We start from the raw sequence: 18186 nt of genomic DNA, 5'->3' as shown, positions 1-18186 counted from the left end.
AGTGCTGCGGTGTGCATCTTCCCCAGCGTGCATCCTCCCCTTCGCTGCCGGTGGCTGCTTGCCTCTGGTTTTGTCATTTTTAGCTGTTTCTTTCCCGGCTTCCCCCTGTGCTGCAGGCTGGGAATGGTACGGTCCTCCCTCCAGCTCCCGTTGCTCCGTGGATATTGCTAGAAGGTGAAGGCATCGGCGCACGCTGCGGAGGCTGCAGCGGCTGCAGCCAGCCCCGAGACACCTGGGAGAGGAGGCAGAAGGGACCCGGCGTGGAGGCTCGTGCTCAGCTACGGCCTTCTCCTTCTGCCAGCCTCACACAGGGGCTGCCTGCAATCTTAGCGAGGCACCATGACCCAGGGCAAGGTAGGTGGGAGGCCAGTGCTGGGCTGATGGGTCGTCATGCATGCATAATTGCTGCATGGCTGGGGGGGGGTGAATGGGTTGGAGTGAGGGGGTTTAAGGGATAAAACAATTGCTATGGGGGGGGGAGAGGGGGGCCGGGTACCAGTGAAAAGCCTGGTTTGGGGTGCACTGGTCCCTGTGGTGGTGAGTGTTTTGGCAGAGGAAGGGGATGGAGGTGATTATGGGGTTGGGGGCTGTTTTTCCTGCTGCTGGATGTGGAGCTCAACCCTGGCATGGGAGCTGTGGCTCTTTCTTCCACCCATCCTGGATGCTGGGGACCTCTGTGGGGTTCTTGTGCTTTTCCATCCATGCTCCAGCACTTGGTACCTGCCTTTAGCACCTCGTGATCCGGGGAGCTGTGGGTTTTGGGGTGCCCCAATGCTCTGCTTCCTGGGAGAGGGGGGGCAATGCATCCTCTGCCAGCACAGTGCACCATTGCCATGACAACGAGGCTGGAGGCTGCCCGGATGCAGGCAGCCCTGGCCCTCCTGCATCTCTTTGCTCATCTCCAGGGTCTTGCGTGCTCTTGGCCACCACGTCCCTGAGGGCAGAGGAGGTGGCACAGTTATCCCGAAGCAGCTGGGTCAGCTCACGTGTGTCCTGGGATACTCTGAAGGGCTTGTTGCACCTTTTAAATTAAGACCTTTGTGCAGGGACTGTGCTGTCTGCCCCAGGGCTTGTTAGTCTGTCTACTTCATTTCGCACTTTTTGGGTCCTGTGACCCAGGGGGATGCTGTCCCTGATGCTGAGCTGGTACCTGCCTTGGCAGCAGGGACAGGGTACCAGGCTCATAGCTTATCCTGGGACAACAAAGATACTGCTAGAATGTTAAAGAGATAATGTTCCACGGAGAAGAAAGTTGTCAGATGTCCTGATATGGATTTCAACCCTGCCATGGGAGCTGTGGCCATTTCTCTTTGCTGGGACTTCGTAGTTTGACAATGTGGGGTCCCAAATCCCTTAGCTGCATCTTCAAATTGTGGAAGGAAGAGTGGCTGAGCCTCTAGATGGGCAGAGAGGAACAAGTTGGTTGGCACTTTCTGGGGTCTTGGAGAAACTCCCCAAAATATGGTTGTACGTGAAAATGAAGGAGCTGAGGTGGTGTGTGTGCGTTTTGTCTAGAAACTGGAAGTCTTTATTTTGAGGGGAAATTCAGAAACAAGTAGGCTGAAATACAAAAAATGAGTTGGATGCTTTCCAGTGTTACACTTGAGCCTGAGGCACACGGAGGGCTCTGGGCAAGGCTGCCTCTACCCTCAGACTTGCTTGGTTAGCTACAGTTTTTCATCCTCTTTGTCATGCTGAATGTTTTCTCATCTCTTCCTCAGTCAATCAGGGGATGCTTGTTCCTGGGGATGCGTAGATGGGTCCAGCACCAGGAGCTGCTGGGTCTCCTCTCTCTGGGTCCTGGGACCAAATGGAGGAGCCCCAGACCTCTGCCTATGCCTTTCTGGGTTCCCATTGCAGGGCTGTTTTTGTGCCATTTTATAGTCTAATCTCTCTCTTTCCCCCCCCCCCCCCCCCCCAAATTTCTGTGCAGCTGTCTGTGAACAACAAACCCCCCAACCCTGAGGGGCAAGGGGAGAAGAAGGACAATGCCACAGCTCCACCAGCCCCTCCAACCTACGAGGAGGCGACAGCAGGAGAGGGGATGAAGGCCAGCGCTTACCCTCCTCCCCCATCAGTCCCGCTCCACCCCAGCTGGGCTTACGTCGACCCCAGTAAGTCCTCCTGTGGCTGTACCCAGGGTGAGCCACTTGCAAAGGGGGGAGAGGGATGCAGAGATTGCCCTGGGGCTTGTAAAGGAGAGAGGAGCCAGGGATGTGGCACCCACTGTGAGCCATGGTAGAGCTCACTGTAGAGTTATGTCTGTTAGCTATATATATGTAATTAAATAACAATAATAAAAAAGGCCAGATTGCCAAAGCACTAAACCATGCTGCCTTCCAGATATGGGACTAAACCCCTGTGCTTTGTCCCTTTCCAGTATGGGGATGGTGAAATCCTGGCTCCCAGCTTGCCGCACTGGGCAGTGCCAGCTCCCAGGGCTGGGGAGCGTCCTGGTGTGGTGCTCCCAGCGCTGCAGGCTGCAGTCCCCCCCCCCCTTCCAGCTCCTGCTTCTTTCACAGAAGCTGCTGAACCGGCAGAATTGACATTGTGGCATCAGTGATGTCTGGCTGCTGCGGGCGGGTGTTTAGAGCCAGTGGAGGTTAAAACTCCGCTGGACTCGAAGGCTGAATTGTTCCAGCGTTGGTTTGCATGGCCACGAGTGTGACCCCTGGGCAAACAAGAAGCTTTTCTTCCCGGCTGCCACTTGCAGCCTCCGCTTGGGGCTGTGACAAGTGGACAAAGGTCCGGCTGTGCCCGATGCAGGGGAGCCAGGGGACGCAGGATGTGGCGGCTGGCTGGAGGGAACGAGCACGCAGGGCTGCTGAGGGCAACTGCTCTGTCAGCACGGTTTTAGCTGCAGAGAGCACTGGATTTAAGGACTCCCAAGTCCTTTTGCTCTGCTCCATCCTCTTCCTCTGCTTTGCTTTGGCAGCTGCCCATTCCGGCCAGCAGGGACGGTCGCAGCTGCAAGGATGAAGAGGTTTAGGGAAGGGGCAAGAGCAAGCTGAACCCGCCTGAGATGTGTGTACCTGCATGGTCTGATGGTTTCACAGACTTTTTTCCATTCTTGCTTGCCTTTGGGGATCAGAAAGAGGGGGTAAATAACCTCGCAGCTTGCTGTAATAACCATCTGTGTCTTTCCACTGTCATGATGAATTACAATGAGTAAAGCCCAAATGGTTTAGGACGCTGGATTCTGGGTATCACAGAGACCTTGTTTAGGTGATGCATCAACTCTCAGCTGCACTGTGGGTTGCAGCTCCCACAGCAGGGGTCTGGAGGTGGGGGGACATGCCACGGGGCTCTGCCTAATGGCTTATATGAGACTGGAAGTAGCTGGAGAGAAGTGACGCATGTTTTGGGTTGCATCCTTGAGTCGCTAGCTGGGGACACGCTGTCTTGCTGCCTGAAACAGGGTCATGGGTGGGAGATGACTGGTGCTAGGGACACTTTCCAGGGAGGAGGAAAACCCTCCGTTCCTCTCAGGCATTTAGATCTTTAATTTGGTGTTTAGGTGCCTTGATTGCTTTGAAGCAGGAGGCACTGAAGTGCCCTGGGGACATGGGCCTCAGGTGCTCTTGGCCATGCAGACGATGACAGATCTTGCAGAAATGAGGATGCATGGCAGGAGTGCATCCCTGCTGGGGCACAGAAGACGGCACGAGAGATTTATTAGGCACAAAAGGAGCATGAAGGATTCATTTCCTGCCAGTGGCATCCTTAGATCCAGCTTCTACAATAAGAGCAAGCAGCCTTTGACCTGTAAAATAGAAGAAATTTAGGACCAGGGCCTTGAATTTGGCTATGCTGGTGTCTGCAAGCCTGTCTTTGGTTTGCGTGGGCTTTGCTTCCATCTGCCCAGAGGATCCGAGTATCACTGAGCTATAAAGCTTTGAGGAGGAGAGACATCTGTCAAACAGGCAGGGACATGAACGTATAGCTGGTGTAATCACATAAGCCTTGTTTCTATAGGAAACCCAGCTAGAAGACTTAGTAACACAGGTGGGGGGATTTGCAAGAGAAGTAACGCAGGGGAACGATGTGCTAAGATCATTCAGATCTTGTCATCAGATGTGGTTTCAGTATTTCATTTTTTTTCTTAAGCATGAGGTTCAGGAGTGGGAGAAGGCTGCAAGAAACTCCAGCAACAAGAGCTTGTATCACAGAGCCCTCAGCAAAGAAGGCTATGTGGGAAGGGCTATGTGGTGCAGCGGTTTCGGGGGAAGGTACCCCTGGCAGCTGCATTGGAGTTCTTTCCCCTTGCTTAGGCTTGCTCACAAACTGGTCTGACTGTGTGCATAGAAACTGGATTCAGGGATGGCCCTTCTGAAAAAGCTGTCTGAAATGAGCTTCTCCCAGAGAAGAGGACACGCTCTTGACATTAAAAATGATGCAGACACAACCTAAGCTCAGGCAATTACGGAGCAGCGAGGGAATCCTCCTGCTCCGGAGCTCCTGATGGGAATGACTGCGGTGCTGAGTCACAGCTCCTCTTGGGGATGTTTTAATGTTCTGTGAAAGGTGAATGAGGAGATGGTACAAGACCTCTAATTGTCGTTAAAGAATTGCTGTTATTGTAGACAGGAATAAACCCTGGCATCCTTGTTGTGTTGGGGCTTGCAGAAGTATTTTTCCCCTTTTTGTTCTTGAAGATGCTCCTAGTATGATACAGGAATGAGAAGGGAGTGGAGCACATCCCAGCATACCTCATTTTCATGGTGCAATAAGAAAAAACTAAAATTTGGGCCTCCTGAACTGTAATTGATCACCGGGGTCAAATTATTGCGGCTTGGGAGGGAGCGAGGCGATGGGAGCTGACCTCTGGCTTCTGCTTCAGGCACAAGCCCCAGCTATGGCAGCGGTGGGTACCCCGGGGACACGGAGATGCTCACGACCTTCAGCTGGGATGACAGGAATGTGCGCAGGGTGTTCATCAGGAAGGTAAGGGGCAAGAGCCGTGTCTCTCCAGGCTCAACCTCCTCCTGCAAAGGCAGGAGAGCAGCCCCGGCCTCCCAGAGGAACCTGGCTGCCCTGGCTTGGGCTCCCCTGGACCACGGAGCTGCTCTGAGTTGGGTGGGCAGTGGGGAGCCTGCGGCTCGCCCACGGGCTGCTTCTCGTTCCAGGTTTATGCCATCCTGATGGTCCAGCTCTTGGTGACTCTTGTTATTGTGGCTTTCTTCACCTTCTGGTAAGTCTCCCGTAGCTGTAATGCTTGCTTTGTCCTATGCATGATCTGCTCCTGTATGACCCATTACACAGGGGTATTTTCTGTTCTGTAGGTACGTGAATTATTTCAGGTACTTCAACATAAAAACAAGACTGAGGGGTCCCTGGGAGGTCCTTCTGCTATCTCCTCTGAATGTCCCCTGAACAGTGCATCATCCCTTCTGGGTGCCATCCCCAGCAGAGAGACCCGAGCTGCTTGCCCTTGCATTTAACTGCTGCTTCAGCCGTGCCCTGTATCTTTTTTTCTTTCGGGAGTTATCGATGCCATCAGAGCCCCAGCTACAGGGACTGGGTTACCTGCCCTCGCAGAAGCAGATACCCCACGTTCGCACAGCTAGCTCAGGTGCCTGAGCATTTTGGGCATGTGCAGCTCACGTTGCCTCTGGAATAAATAATGAATCACTGTCAGCCCGAGGTGCTGACCTCTTTAATCGCTTCTCGGAGAAAGCAGCAGCCACGCCGCGAGCAAGTCCAACGGCGTCACCGATAACAGCAGGGCTGTCCTGCCAACTTGACAGCTGGAATTTCTTTCCAGCTGGCTGGTCTGCTGGGTAGAGTCCTCTGTGTTTTTGCACATATCCCCACTCTGTGTCACCCCGTGCACATTCCCAGGTTTAATTTAGCAGCAACCTGTAAAGTGATTGGCATTTTTATGCTCTGCTCAGTGTCCCTTTTCTGTCTTGCAGCGAACCGGTCAAGGGGTACATTCAGACACATTCTGCTTGGTACTGGGCTTCCTAGTGAGTATCTCTGTCTTCTCCTCTGGCCATGCATGCTCTGAACAGCTTTGGATGTGGCTGTAGTGATGCAGAAACACTTTCCAAACACTTTTGTATCTTGCATTTGAGAAGTTGCTCCAATATGTGTGCAGGGGAAGCCAGGGAAATTCATGGATATTTTTGAGGTGAGAACAGAAAAAGAAAACTTCACTTAAAAGAGTCTGAGACATGACATGCGCTGGATACCTCCAAATAATTCCCAAAAGAGGGCTTGTTGCTCTGCGAACCAAGGTCAAAATAAATGTATGAGTATTGCTTGCAGAGCAAACTGGGTAAAATGGAGGATCTTCCAGGTAAGCTCTGCAGAAACCCAGATGTGAGAGCTGAAAATACACAGTGGGTACTTGTGGGCTTAATTTTGCATGCTCCCATGGAAAGCAAGGAGGTTGCCTCGGTTTGTATCCCATGTCTTGATAAGCAACAGATGAAGAAGGATGTGGGCAGTGTTGGGGTGGGTGCATTTGGAGATACCAGGGTGACTCTGGCCCTGTCTCCATCGGGGCTGTCACGCCAGGCTCATCATCGGGGAGCAGCCTTTGGTGCCCACAATTTGGGATTCCATTCATTAGGCGAGCCTGGTCTGAACGGTCAGAGAGGAGGTAGCTAGGCTGCACCTCCGTGTGCTAATATATTTGCAGTTGTGCTGTTTTCTGGATGCTGCTTGGGTTAGTGCTGCTAATTAAGCAGGCAGAGAGCACGATGCAATTGCTTGTGAATGAGGTTCTGCGAACCTGGCTTTAATTAGTTCACACCCAAATCACGAAATGTGTCCAGGCCCGGAGATGAGACACCAGCTTATATAACTTAGAAAAAAAGACTTAAAATAGCAATAATAGAAGGCAACTGGCACCGGCATGCTTCTTTGACCTTAAAAGAAAATAATTTGCTCATCCTTGGCCAATTGGTAGATCGGAGAAGCAGTGCTGCCTTGCAGGGAGACAAGACCAAGGTCTATGCTTTTACCTTTGGGCTCATCTCTTGCTGCTTTCTGGCCAGTTAGCATTTACTTCTTCCTATCCTTCAGCAGGAGCAATATTGTCTTGGTCCAGCTGGGGACAGGTTCTGTACTTGAGGGACTCAAATTCTGTCTGTCCCTTTCAGCAAGTCAACCCTTCCCTCCGTCCCCAGTGTCTCCAGTTGCTTTCCCTGGTCTGGGTCTGGGTCTCCTTTGTGCAGAGACCTGACATCTCCGTCTACACCTCTGAATTAAAAGTGGGTACCTTAGGGCTGCTCAGTGATGGCTCAGGGAGAATAAAGCAAGAGCAGATGTTCGTAGTGAGTGCAAAGGAGACGGATAACTGCAGCAGCTCTCTTTGCTCCCTACTTGCTTGCTTTCCATCTGTTGAGCTGTGCCCACTCCAGCTTTCCTGTTTCCCTGTGGGAGAGCAATGCTCAGGTTTATCTTTGGTGTATTTATCATGGCCCGTGGGTTTTGCCGTCATGTTCATTTATTAGACCTAAGGTGACTGGCTATCGTGCTGCCATCGGCATGCTTGGAAGCTGCTCTCCCCCCCCCCCCAGGCACAAGGGTGAAAGTAGGTGAGCAGGTTCCCACTGCGCCGAACCCCATCAGCAGTGTGGAAAAACACCCGGGCTGCGTGACGGCCGGGGCAGGGGGAGACCATCCCTCAGCTCTGGGATTTTTGCTTTGCTGAAGGGTCAAGTCATGTGAGATAAATAACTCGTAGGTGACCTGGGGATGGCATGTGCAGCACATTAGGCTTGGGTCTGTGAGCTTCAGTGTCCTCAGAGGATCCTTCTGGTGAGCTCTTCCTCCAGGGCTGGTGTGGTGGCACGGAACAACTCCATTCTCCAACCTGACCTTCCCCCTGACCTTAGGCAAGCCACTTAAACAAAGATTCATGGGGCTGGTGGAAGGGCTGCTGAAATCCCAGCAGGATTCCTCGAGCCCACCAAGCCAGGTGGGATGCCAGTGATGATGACAAAGAGGGGCAGAGCCGAGCCATCTCCAGTCAAGGGACTCACGCAGCGAGGAGTCGTCAACAACAAATGCCTTTGGCTGTTCCATCTACCCTGGCCCTGAATGCTACCCTTGCTCTGCTCCAAAACTGTCCTTCAGGTTCTCCAAGGGTGGTTGTACTGTCCCACCTTAGGGACTGCCATAGGCACAGCAGGCAGCTTTGGGCAGAAAATGAATTCAGCAAGAGGCTGTTGCTGCCTCGATTCCTACCCAGCCTTGACCTCTGGCACAGTGCTTGCATTTAGGCAGTGCAACAGAGCACTAAGGCTTGTCACCTGGAGACTTCCCTCCTGCTTCAATACACAATGCTTATGTCTTCATCCCTAATATGCTTTTTTTTTTCTCTTTGTAGTGCTGTTTTCTTTGTGACCTACTTGATTCTTGCTTGCTGCTCTGGACCCAGGTAAAATATTTTCTTTTTGGATTTAAAACAGCCCGATGAAGTGAAGGATGAATGCTCTCGTCTTGCTGCAAACATGACCAACATCATTGCAGAGAGGGGATGGGGTTGTGCTCGGGCAATGATGCAGGGCCGGAGGTGGCAGCTGTACTTCCAGGCCTGATGCAGTTGGGAGTTGCTGCAACGCTGCACTAAAAACTGAAGTCAAATTGAGGATGGAAAGGTAGATGTGTTGCAGCCCAAACTGCACTGCTGCATTGCTCCAAATGTTCGTTGTTAAATACCTCAGGGAATGGTCGTCTTTGCTTTTCCTGGCTGCTTTGCTGCAATCTCATGGGGGCATTTGCCCTCTTGGCCTCAGAGCACCCCGAATGCTCTCTCATTCCCAGCGGGATGACTGTCCCCTTGCACCACCCCTGCCATTTGCTGCACAGGCCATTAATTACGTGGCACATCTTATGCAACCTGTTGTGGAGCGCCGCTGACTACCGCTGCCCTCTGCATCGCAGGGCTGACCAGCCCCTGTTTATTCACTTGCAGGAGGTATTTCCCATGGAATCTGATCCTGCTGAGCATCTTTGTAAGTAGCACATCTGGACAATGTCGGCCCTGCCCCTCCAACCAGTGCGGGTTTCACAATGGCTTTAGGCAGGAGAGAAAAGAATCTGGGCTCTGAATTCCTGTAGAAAGCAGGAATTTAATCCTCCACTTGCCCTGCACTTGGGCTGAGGAGCTGTAATTGAACTAAAATGTGATAAGCAGGAAAGAAGGGAGCCTCTGTTTAAACCCTTCTTCACTGAGAGGGTGGTCGCACACTGGAACAGGCTCCCCAGGGAAGTAGTCACTGCACCAAGCCTGTCGGAGTTAAAGAAGTGTTTGGACTGTGCTCTTAGTCACATGGTCTGAAATTTGGGGTAGACCTGTGTGGTGCCAGGAGTTGGACTCGATGATCCTTATGGGTCCCTTCCAACTCAGGATATTCTGTGATAAAACAAAAGGCCTGCAGAGGCTGTGGGAGCTGGGGTAGGGTGCTGGAGGCCTGTGCAGGAGGGTGGAAGGATGGGGAAGGTGGGACTGCTCCCAGTGCTGAGAAGCTGCCCTCATTTTAACCTGTCCTGTGGACATTCATCACTGGAGTCTTAGAAACTATGTGACAATTGCTTCTCCTGGGCATCAGTTTGAGGTTTCACTACCCTTGTAGTTATCATTGTTCCTGCAATTGAGATGTTTTATCTGCTGAGTCTCTCTTCCTGGGACATGAACGCAAGAATAACGTGGCTCTCTTTCCCCCCCAGACCCTCTCCATGGCTTATCTCACTGGGATGCTTTCCAGGTAGGCTGAGCACATGGTCCCTGGAGGTTTTCTGGTCCTATGTCCTGGGCTTTTCTGTGGGAAAACTGCCTGGTTTCTGAAATAAAAGGACCACTTGATTTCTTTGGAGCTGTTCTGGTAGCCACTTAAAGTAACCACCTTCCCTCTTAAAAACACTTTTTAAAGAACCTCTCTGAGAGGCATGGTGCCACCCCTTCTCTGTCACCACTGGAGTAGAACAGGGTAGTTCTTGGCTGTGCTGAGCCTTGTAGGAGAGCACTAGAGAGCCAGGGACAAGGCAGTGCCTGCACAGATGGCCGTAGGGGACTGCCATAGACTGATCTCACCCCTCCCGACAAGCAGCGCCCTACCAGATGGGGCCGGAGTGACACAAGGAGCTTATTTTCCAGCAGTTTCATTCTATTTTGTAGTCTCCAGCTTGCTCCCTTTTGCTTGTTTTTACTGTTACAATCTGCTCACAAGATCAGCCCTGGTTCACGTGGGTCCCTGGTGATGAGGCAGACGAGCCAGTGGGTGTTGATGGATGTGTGCAGGGCACAAAGAAAGTGGTGGCTTCAGCAGCTCAGGGAAAATACCAGTGATATCGCTCTCCAGTCAAATCAAAGGGAAGAGTGGGGGGCTGGCTCTTGGGGCTGAGCCTAGTGCTGTAACCAAAGTCAGCGGGCAGACATACAAATATTTGTATATGTAAGCTTATCGTCTTTCTGCCTGTTCAAATCCTGCCCTGCAGATTTCCAAAACTCAACCCCCCCTGTTACAAGCATAGCCACAGAGTAACAGTGGCTACAGCCTTCTGATTTCTCATTGTGCTGCAATGACATTTGTCACACTATTTTTATTACCTCCCAGTTTGAATCCTCCCCTTCTCCATCTGTCCATGGACAGAGAGATTTTTATAGCAAGCTCTCATCTTAGCTACTCATGAGTTTCCAGGAGGAATAGAGGTGCCCTCCTGCCTACCCTATTCTATTTAAAGCAGGAGGAAAACCCATCTAGTGTTTTTTGGGTGTTTTCTCTCTCTCCTTCCCTTTTGACACTTAGAACGATCGTTGATAAGGTCATTGCTGCTTCTGCCCCAAGGACTCACGCTTTTCCTGTACACCCCCAATGAGCTTCTGCCTGTCTTGATCTCTCCTCCCATCCATCCCTTGGAAACCCTAGAAAAGTGGCTCTGCTGTTAATTTTGCAGTTATTACAATACCAAGTCGGTCCTTCTGTGTCTGGGGATCACAGCCCTGGTGTGTCTGTCTGTCACCATCTTCAGCTTCCAGACCAAGGTCAGTCTGTGCCGCTCAGTCCCTCTGGGAGAGGCAGTAAATGGGGTCAGGCAGGGCGAAGGGGCAGATCTGTGGGGCTCTGGATGCAGGAGTGATCTGAGGGATGCTGGGGTGCAAATTGAAGGTTATGCAGATGCCATAGCAAGGGATATATTGGGGCATAGATGGGGTGAGAAGATGCTAATGTATGGGGTAAGTTGTGAGTGGGTGGGTTTTTTGGTTTGTTTTTTAGGAGTAGGCTCGGATACATGAAGGCACTAACATAAATGTGCATGAAGGGCTTTTGGATATCAGGGATGAGATGGGTACAGAATTTGTGCCCATGGCAATAAAGGGGGTGTGGTGAGTGTTCGGCTCTGCCACAGGGATGGGAGCTGGGCTACAGGACCTGAGATGCAGATGGAGGAATTGCCATCTGACAACAAGATGGGTGCAATGCTGGGGAGTCCCTCCCTGCAGCTGTGGGGGGGTTCCCCCCCACTGCCTCTGCAGGGCCCCCTGCCCTTGTAACGCAGTGCTCTTTGCCTCTGCAGTTTGACTTCACCTCCTACCAGGGTGTCCTCTTTGTGATGCTCATGGTGCTCTTCTTCGGTGGCATCATTCTGGCTGTGATACTGCCCTACCAATACGTGAGTAACAACCCGCGTCCCTCCTTCCTCACCCAGTCCCCATCAGCACAAAGCAGGCAAGCTCCAGGGCTCGTCTTCAGAGGGCCGTCCTGAAATGTGCAGAAACACCAGCAGAAATGAAAAGCCAGGTGGCTGTTGCCTGCCCATTGTACAATCAGATATCAGGCTGTAGGACAGCACTGGCCTGGGGCTTGAGGAAGTTTGCTTCTGTTCCTGCAGCTGTGGAGTGACCCCAAAGCAGCTTGCACCACCTGCTTGTGCCTCAGTTTCCCCTCCACTAAAACCAGGGTGGTGAGCTGGCTGAAGTGTTGTCCTGCCCTGAATTTGGGCTAAGAGCCCTGCTTTGTTTGGGGCAGGCCTTGGCCTCTGGACAAGTGCAGCAGTGAGCCTGTCTGGCCAGGCTTGGCTGTAGCCATGCTACCGTGAGGCACAGTTCTGCGATGTTTAAATCTTGAGGCTCAAATTTTTTTGACAAAAATAAGCCTTTCTGGGGGGTGATTGAGACCCCAGGAAGAAGTCCAGAGCATGACAACCACCTTGTTGCTCCTCCAGCTGCTGCCAGTCCCTCTTGCATGTGTCCAGCCCCTTCCTTTGGCCTCCCATGCCAGCCCTCTGCATCCCTGCTCTTGGCTTGAACCTGGTGTTGTCTGTGTCCAAGCGAAACCCTGGAGCTACTTGTGACCACGCCTCATAGAGGGTTTGGTGTGGCAGCATGGAGCATCTGGTCTCCATCCAAGAGTCTCATTAGGTGAGTCGTCATTCAGGCAAGAGCCTGACAGACTCTGGAAGAGATCCTGATGAAAGAGGGAAGGTGTGTGGGGCTGTGGGGCCACCATTAATCACCCTGAATGCCTGCTTGTACTGGTGACAGCAGCACCTGGCTTTGATCACGGCAACCTTTAAGTGCCCTCCAAACCCTTCACACCTCACCTGGCTCCTCTAGGGACTTGAGTCATAATCAGTGGGCCAGACCTGCAGGAGATGCTCCCGCTGGTACCAGCCCTGGAGTTGACCTGATGATGCACAAATACATGAGCTGGTGCTTCCCAAACCAGAAGCTTGGTTTTGGGTTGTCTTGGCTTGGCATCCATCTCCCCTCTTCTGCAGACGTGCGCGTAAACCAGGTGGTGGTGCCAAGCTGCTGCCATTAAACTGTTGAGACAACTGCTCTTTATCTTGCAGCCTGTCAAGATAAGCATAGCTTGAGGCAGCTTGTAATGAGCTTGTCTATCTCGGGAGGCAGGCTGCGATCTCGGGGCTGAATCAGCCATCCATGTGGGCAACTTCTCTTGGAATGTAAGCAACATCTCCGTTAGCGCTGTAGGTTACTGTGCCACAGCAAGCAAGGGCTGGGATTTGGTCTTAATTTCAGTGAATTTCCTGCTGTGACTCCAACAGATGAACACACTTCAGCTTTAATTAACATGCAAAACTTCGTCTGGCTCTTGGAAGCAATTGGTGTTTCTTCCAGTGGGATCAGCTTGGCTGGATAAATAAACACCTTCTAGGGCTGCTGCAAAATGCATTTCCATCAGGGCTGGGCTGAGAGGTTTCCACAGAGACTGCAGCTGTGTTGAAGTAGGCTATTCAGAAACACGAGCACCTGGTCTGGAAGCATATGAGCCAAATAGACATAAAGACCAAAGTGAGAGAGGAAACTGAGGCACAGCAACCTATCTTTCCCACAAAAATGACAACAATAGAAACTGGATTGGAACTGGAAGTGATGCAAATTCTGGGCTATTAGAGCACTTTTCCTAACTTGTATCCTCCATGTGAGAGCTAAGCTCTCTTCTGTGTCAAGTCCTAACTGACTAGTACACTTGCAGGCACTGACCGATGGATTTGTTTCTCTAGGTCCCCTGGCTCCATGCCATCTATGCTCTGCTTGGTGCCATTATCTTTACTATGGTAAGTGTGGTGCTGGTCACAGGGCCTGGGATTGTACTGGAAGGAAAAGTAAGCAAGTAAATGTGGAATAAATGCTTCTTGCCTTGAAGGGTGCCTAGGGAAGGGAGAAGAGTGAGTTTCAGGATTGCAGAGAGCTCCACATCCTCCAGTGGCTCATGAATAGCAATTACTGCAGTGACCTCAGCCTTGTCCTGGGAAGGTGCTGGTGTACGTGACGGTGCTGGTGCTGAGCATGGTGCGATTGGCAAATCCATGCTGTAAGCGCAATACTAGGTGTGAGCAGCAGAAAGTATTGTAGGGGCAGGGCAAAAGGCAGTTCCACAGTGGGAGCAGAGACTAAGCTCTGACACAGCAATAGGAGCCAGACTGCAGTGCTCAAAGGGAGCTCAAGGATGAAATGAGGCAGCAAAAGTGAGCAAAGTCAAGGCAGGACTGGCTGGGTGGCAGTGGGTATGAACTTCCATAACAAATGGAGGTATTGGACAACAGTCAGAGACCACAGTCTGGGATTAAGGGGCATTAGGAAGGTTCACTGCAGGCAGGAAAAGCCCTGAAACAGGGCAGCTCCTCGAACTGAAGTTGAAAAGGTTTCATTCATTCTTCCATCTGCTCCCTGGCTCTCCCTCCTGTGAGCCTTTTCCCGGAGCATGTCCGGGCAGTGCTGTGCTTGCCATTCTGGTGTGGGCATTGTTTGGGAAGATGCTTGGCATTGCCTTGAGGTGGGGGTCAGGAGAAGGGCTGCCTTGGGGTTCAAGGCGGTGCGCATTGGGCATGCAGTGAATAAGAACAGTTGAGCAATTTTATTTATTAGCTAATAAAGTCATTTCAAGTGAGCTTGGGTATTTCTTCTGTGATTCATGATTAAAGACTCTTCTGTAAAACACAAGGAGGCTAAACATCTTATTACCCTATAACCTTCTGTCAGAAACACAGCTGGTGGAGTGAACTGTGCCAGGCTCCAGCTCAGCCTGACCATGTCTTGGGAGATCAGTTGTTGGTTGTGGCTGGGGAGGGCAGGGGTGCCAGCTGACCCCCAGCTGTGGCAGAGATGCCCTGCCACAGCCCTGAAGAGCTCTGTGACAAGGCATCCATCTCAGGCTGGGTTGACCACAGAGTAGAGGTGAGTTGGAGATGATGATGTGTTTGAAGTCATGCAGCAAGGTCCAGGTTTTCTTGCAGCTGGACCACCACCTTGTTTCACAGCCCATGTTTCCTCCTCCAAGTGCTGTGTCCCTGCAGGCAGGCTTTATGGGTACAATCTGCCCTGTAGTCAGGTGTGATTGCAGCTCAGGGAGGTGTTAGTTCCCCTCTGGGTCTGGCTATCTCTGCTGGTGGCTCTGCAGACCTTAGTGCTGCCCAGGACCTGGGGTTTCCTGCTCTCTTTATTGGTCTGGTGGTGCTGCTGCAATGTCGTGTTGGGCTCCGGAAATATCATTACCTGGCAGGTGTTTGTGAGCCGGGGAAACGGTGGGAATAGCAAGTCCTAGGGACTGGCTGAGGTGGAACAGGCAGGAGTGCTCCTGAGCTGACCTTGGGGACACAGTTGGCATGGATGAAGCAAAGTCTTGGGAATCACCTTGAAGGAAGCAGGCCTGGAATAATAGTTAAGCTCAGGGTTTGACTATCAGAGTGAAATGAAAGAAAGGGAAAGTTGCAACTAAATCAGTGCATTGTTCAGAGCTTTTAAACAGCAGTTATGTCCCATAAAGAGTGGCAGTGCTCTTGTTGAGGGTATAGTGAAGCAACTGGGAGAACTCCTTATAGCAAAGCACTTTTTGCTTCCCTGTGCCAAATCTGCTTCTGACTGTCACTTGGTTTTCTCCTCTTTCTTCACAGTTCCTGGCTTTTGATACCCAGATGCTGATGGGGAATCGTCGGTACTCACTAAGTCCAGAAGAATACATCTTTGGAGCTCTCAATATCTACCTGGACATCATCTACATCTTCTCCTTCTTCCTCCAGTTCTTTGGCTCCAGCCAGGAGTGAGTGCAGCAAGGCAGTATCTTCTCTTTGCTGGCAAGATGCAGATGTTTAAAAAAAATATTAAAAGCAAAAGAGGGTTTAAAAACAAAACCAACAACAAACCACCCTTTCTGGCACACTAGCAGGCTCCATTCTATCAGCCGAGCAAAGCCCCTGGGTTCCTTTATGCAGCTTGTATATATGCTGTTAAGCCTTTGTGACCCAGACAGCAAAGCAGGGCTTAAGTGTTATGTCTGTCCTGCTCCCTCCACTCCTACTGAGATCAAACCAGACCAGAGACTGGGAGGCATGAGACCAGGATCTTCTCTTCCCCAGAGGCTGTCAGAGTTGCCTGTGTCCTGCACATCATGGGATGCTGAATTGCTGTGAACAGCTCTGCAAAGGGAAAATAATATTGAGGGAGGAGAGGCAGGGAATTTTGCTAGGATGCTGGCAGGAAAACCACCTGAAGGAAGGGAAGAAGCTAGGGGACCCCTGTTTCTCACCTGCATTCATTCAGAGCCTCACGGCCTTTGCAGAAAAATGTTCCAAATAGTGCCTGCTTTTAGAAAGGCAGTGCATGGGAGCACATAGTCTGGGTGTCCCAGCAATCAGTCCTTCAGGCGCAAGGGAACCTGTTGTTCAGGATGTTCAGCCTTTTTCAGGACATCCCTAATGTCCTGCAGAAATAATTCTTCTGCATCCTTTGCAGCTGGCTGTGGGGCTGAGGTTGCACTTTCTTTCCTTCCCAGAGTGGGTCAGCAGGATCACTGGCTGTGGGCTCACCTCCCCAGCCCAGGAGATGTGTATGTCCTTGTCCTGAATTGTGGCTCTTCACCTGGGAGGGTTGGGATCCCACGTGAGGATTATTGGCAGGGAATGGCAGAGAACAGAGGAAAGAGGCTGAGTGTCAGAGCCCATGCAGGGCTAGGCACATCCTGATGTGGGAAATGGGCGGCTGAGATCCTGTGATCCATCCTAAGGATCTGATGCCTTCACAAGCGTCTTGGTTGCTAGAGATTAATGGTCTTAAGTGGTTATTACCCAGAGACTGAGGCCAGGGTGCGTGCTTGTTGCTCAAAATGGGCACGTCTTTGTAGCAAACACCAGTGTCGCCTCTTCCTCTTGCTCTAGCCATTTTCTGGCTTTGCTCCTCCAAACAGGGATGTCAAGGAAGGCAGTGGATGCCTCAGAGCGTGCAGGTAACTTTCCATCTTCCCCTTGCTCACATTCCCCTGTTTGGGGATTAGCTGGCTAATTTCTAACTGTAAAGCTCCAGGTGGAGATAAGAGGCCTTTTGCTCTTATTTAGAAAGCGATCCTTCCTGCTGATAGAAACCCGTATCTTCAATCTCCCTGGAATGCCGGTGCAAGTGCGTCACTGAGCTGCCTCTAGCATTCCCCGCCTGTTAGAGAAAGGCTATGCCAAAATGCTCTGTACTGCACATTCCTCCTCTGCTGCTGCCCTGGCTGTTACCCCTCACATGTTGCATCCTCCCGCTGCACGTGCTCAATGCCCTGAACTGGGCAGAGGAAAAGGAAAGTTACTGTGCAAAGAATAAATAAAACATGCTTCAACCCCTCAGCGGCTACACTGACCTTGTCTGTGACACAGGAGCAGAACTGATGCCTTCTGCCTCCCCACTTAAAAAAAATAATAAAAATTTAGGGATAAAGAAGACTACTAGGATGTCATTAAGTTCATGACGCCCTGTTTTCTGCAGTGCAGCATGGAGACAAAATAAATGCTTTGGGTTGCTGAGCAGGCAGAATTGGGATTAGGGCAGTATGGGAGATGCACTAAAAATTTACAAAATTTGAGTTTAGAGAGGGTTTTTTCTCACTTGAACCCATGTAGGCAGTTCCAAAATACCTTAGCAGACTGGCTATGGAGCCTCTTTTGCTCTCAGCAAAAGGTCTGTAGGTATTTCTGCTTTCCAGCTTTTGAGGAAGGATTATGGCATTATGCAAAGAGTTCTGACGGAAGTATTCCTAAAACTCCTCCAAAGGAGAATAATCCAGGCCAGAGCTCTGCAGACCCATTTCTGCACTGGGACTTCTCCAACCTGGCCCTGCACACCTTGGACTTCTGCATGAGAACACAGATCTGCAGCCCACTCTGGATCTCTTACTCTTTTTCTTTTTGGTGTGGAGTAAACTCTGCTGCTGCCTGAGCTGCTGCTACCTCCTGGCTTTCTGCTTCCACATGGGAAAAGCTTGCATGGCACCTGCTGCATCTCCAGGCCACCCAAGCGGGGATGGCTTGCTGCCCTCATGAGACCCTCTGCAGGGCTCCCTTCTTGCATGTGTCCTGGTTCCTCTTTTGTGCTGAACCCGTGGCTCACAGCCCATCCATGCCAGGCCCACTGAGAGCACTCAGATTGAAGGTGGAAGTCCCCATGGGGCTAATGCAGGATTAGGGGTGAGACATAGCCATAGGCAGGTTTCTCCTGGGTTCCCTGACCTGCTGTGCAGGGGAGGTGCAGGGCTGCTTCACTTCCTCCATGTGGATGACCCTTATCTGAGGTCTGCATCATCCAGACCCCAGCTCTGTAACCCTGTGATCCTTTTGTCCAGCCATTCTTATGATTTCATTGTAAATAGGATTTTGTATTTTCTCTGAACATTGCTAATAAATTGTTGCAAAACTGTTAGTGCTGTTGTGAGGTCTCCTTACTGAAGGAAG

The 18186-nt window shown here is 51.3% G+C and overlaps 1 protein-coding gene across 1 annotated transcript; it reads left to right on the top strand.

The window, feature by feature from the left end:
• Window positions 1-18154, top strand: FAIM2 (Fas apoptotic inhibitory molecule 2). Its single transcript, XM_083814283.1, has 12 exons — window positions 1-354; window positions 1934-2114; window positions 4841-4944; window positions 5127-5191; window positions 5916-5969; window positions 8342-8392; window positions 8930-8969; window positions 9685-9722; window positions 10912-10999; window positions 11533-11628; window positions 13486-13539; window positions 15376-18154. The coding sequence occupies exons 1-12, from the start codon at window positions 340-342 to the stop codon at window positions 15523-15525; spliced, it is 936 nt and encodes a 311-aa protein (XP_083670409.1). The 5' UTR covers window positions 1-339; the 3' UTR covers window positions 15526-18154.
• Window positions 18155-18186: the final 32 nt, after the last annotated feature.

This window comes from Anser anser (assembly GCF_964211835.1).
Source record: "Anser anser genome assembly, chromosome: 30".
NCBI lineage: Eukaryota > Metazoa > Chordata > Aves > Anseriformes > Anatidae > Anser > Anser anser.
The sequence above is the reverse complement of the archived record's forward strand: the minus strand, read 5'-3'. Positions and strand labels throughout refer to the sequence as shown.